Source organism: Corapipo altera, unplaced genomic scaffold (genome assembly GCF_003945725.1).
Source record: "Corapipo altera isolate COAL_440 unplaced genomic scaffold, ASM394572v1 58184, whole genome shotgun sequence".
Classification (NCBI taxonomy): domain Eukaryota; kingdom Metazoa; phylum Chordata; class Aves; order Passeriformes; family Pipridae; genus Corapipo; species Corapipo altera.
Genome location: NW_020887507.1, coordinates 710 through 3,557, shown reverse-complemented (window position 1 = coordinate 3,557; position 2,848 = coordinate 710). Strand labels below are relative to the sequence as shown.

Sequence of the window (2,848 nt, the reverse complement as noted above, 5' to 3'; positions counted from 1 at the left end):
GGTGGGATCCCTCTCCCTCCCCAGAGGTTTCCCTGGTGGGATCCCTCTCCCTCCCCAGAGGTTTCCCTGGTGGGATCCCTCTCCCTCCCCAGAGGTTTCCCTGGTGGGATCCCTCTCCCTCCCCAGAGGTTTCCCTGCTGGGATCCCTCTCCCTCCCCAGAGATGTCCCTGGTGGGATCCCTCCCCACAGGTGTCCCTGGTGGGTTCTTCTCCCCTCCCCAGAGGTTTCCCTGGTGGGTTCCCTCTCCCTCCCCAGAGGTTTCCCTGGTGGGTTCCCTCTCCCTCCCCAGAGGTTTCCCTGCTGGGATCCCTCTCCCTTCCCAGAGGTTTCCCTGCTGGGATCCCTCTCCCTCCCCAGAAGTGTCCCTGGTGGGATCCCTCCCCACAGGTGTCCCTGGTGGGATCCCTCTCCCTCCCCAGAGGTGTCCCTGGTGGGATCCCTCTCCCTCCCCAGAAGTTTCCCTGCTGGGATCCCTCTCCCTCCCCAGAGATGTCCCTGGTGCCATCTCCCAGACAAGATCACCTGGAAATGCCTGGAAACCCCTGGCCAAGCTCTTCCATCCGGAAGAATCTCCCAGATCCCGGAGTTTCCCTCACCTGCAGGGACACCAGGTTCTCCGAGAGCATCCTGTAGAGCATGTCCTTGGCCTCCTTGGCCGGGATCATGGCAAAATCCTCCACCTGCTTCTGCTCCAGGTGCTTCTTGCGCAGGAGCAGGCGGAAGATCCGGGCGCAGCGGGAGCCGAACCTGGGCGGGAAGAGCGGGATGAGGAGGGATCGTGGGAATAAAACCCTGGAAAAGCCTGGGAGTATCCCAGGTCCCCATTGTCACCTCTCCTCCACGATGGACTCCAACGTGGCCGTGGCCAGAGACGCCAGGGCCTTGTGCAGGTCTGCAGGGGGGGTGAGGTCAAGGAGAAAATTCCAGAGCTTGGGAATGTTTCAGGCCTGGGAACACCAAGTGTGTCCCCCCCCCCTCTCCAAAGGATACTGACGGTGTAGGTGCCCCCACCGCTGTCCCCAGACTTCCCCACGAATTCCAGCTGCAGGGAGAGACAACAGGGAAGAGGTCAGGACATCCCCAAAGAAGGAAAAAAACATGGCTGGGTTGTTTTCCCTTAAAATCTGGAGCGGGAATAAAAAAAAACGGGAGATTTTGGGAAAAGAAAAAAATAAAAATCTACGACTTCAACAAATAGTGACACTTTCAAAGGCTTTTACAGAGTGAATTCCATGGAATCATGGAATGCCAGGGCTGGAAAAGCCCTGGAGAGCCCGGGGGCACCCACCGGATCATCAGCCAGGAGCGCCAGGTACTGGTCCAGCACCTGCTTCCCGATGTTGTACCCAGCAGGAAGAGCCCGGAATATCTACATAGGGGGTAAAAAAAAAAGCAGGGAATGTCAGAGGCATTCCAAGGAATTCCCAGCACTCCAGGGACTCCCAAGGACCCACCTCGTTTGAGGAGAGGGGCTGAGTGTGGGACGCGCCCGAGGCCGTGGTCACCTCGCTCATGCGCAGCATCGTCCGCACCACCTCGCTGCTGGTCTGCACAGGGAAAAACTGGGATTCAGGGCAGGGAAAAGCCTGGATCCGGAGTGGGAATGGGGGTGGGAGAGCCAGACCTGGTCCATGCGACTGCCCACGGCGCTGACCAGAGCCTGGTCACGGAAGTGCTGGTGGAAACGCTCCAGGTTCACCTGCCAGTAAATGCCGTCGTCCTGAGGGGGCTGAGGGGGGAAAAGGGATAAAAAATGAGGGGAAGGGGGTGGGAAAACTGAGGGAAAGGAGGCATGAAGCTGGTGGGAAGGAGGAAGGAAAAAAATGAGGAAATGGAGGCAGAAAGCGCCGGGAAATTAAAGAGAAATAAGGGGGAAGAGATGGGAAAATGAGGGAATGAGGTGGAAAAAGGAGCGGGAAAAAGTGAGGGAAAGGAGGCATGAAGCTGAGAGAAATAGAACATAAAAATGAGGGAAAAGAGAGGGAAAAATGAGGGAAATGAGGCATCAAAAATGAGGAAAAGGTGCCACAAAACTGAGGGAAATGAAAGAGAAATAAGGGAGAAGAGACGGGAAAATGAGAGAAATGAGGCGGGAAAAAGGAGCGGGAAAAAGTGAGGGAAAGGAGGCACAAAGTTGAGGGAAATGGAACATAAAAATGAGGAGAAAGAGATGGGAAAATGAGGGAAATGAGGCATGAAAAAAGAGGAAAAGATGCCACAAAACTGAGGGAAATGAAACAGAAATAAGAAAAAAAGAGAAAAAGGAGCCACAAAACTGAGGGAAAAGGGGCGGGAAAAGTCTGAAGGAAAGGAGCCAAAAAAATGAGGAAAAGGGCCACAAAACTGAGGGAAATGGAACATAAAAATAAGGGAAAAGAGATGGAAAAATGAGGGAAATGAGGCAGGAAAAAGGAGCAATTAAAAGGAAGGAAAAGGGGCCAGAAAACTGAGGGAAAAGAGGGACGAAAAAATGTGGAAGAGGAGTCACAAAAAATTAGGAAAAGAAGCCATAAAGAAAGTGAAAGAGGAGCCTAAAAAAGAGAAAAAGGAGCCACAAAACTGAGGGAAAAGGGGTAGAAAATTCTGAAGGAAAAGAGCCAAAAAAATGAGGAAAAGGGGTCACAAAACTGAGGAAGAGGAGACAAGAAAACTGAGGAAGAGGAGACAAGAAAACTGAGGAAAAGGAGACAAGAAAACTGAGGGAGACAAGGAAACTGAGGAAGAGGAGACAAGAAAACTGAGGAAGAGGAGACAAGGAAACTGAGGAGGAGGAGACAAGAAAACTGAGGGAGAGGAGACAAGAAAACTGAGGAAGAGGAGACAAGGAAACTGAGGAAGAGGAGACAA

The 2,848-nt window shown here is 52.8% G+C and overlaps 1 protein-coding gene across 1 annotated transcript in view; it reads right to left on the bottom strand.

The window, feature by feature from the left end:
• LOC113941642 (DNA-directed RNA polymerase III subunit RPC3-like) overlaps window positions 1-2,848 on the bottom strand; it is a gene marked incomplete at both ends in the record, with an annotated part of 3,934 nt that overhangs the window by 387 nt on the left and 699 nt on the right. The window contains 6 exon segments of the mRNA XM_027632794.1: window positions 598-748; window positions 833-893; window positions 992-1,043; window positions 1,290-1,370; window positions 1,456-1,548; window positions 1,626-1,730. Of these exon segments, the coding sequence (XP_027488595.1) occupies window positions 598-748; window positions 833-893; window positions 992-1,043; window positions 1,290-1,370; window positions 1,456-1,548; window positions 1,626-1,730 (543 nt within the window).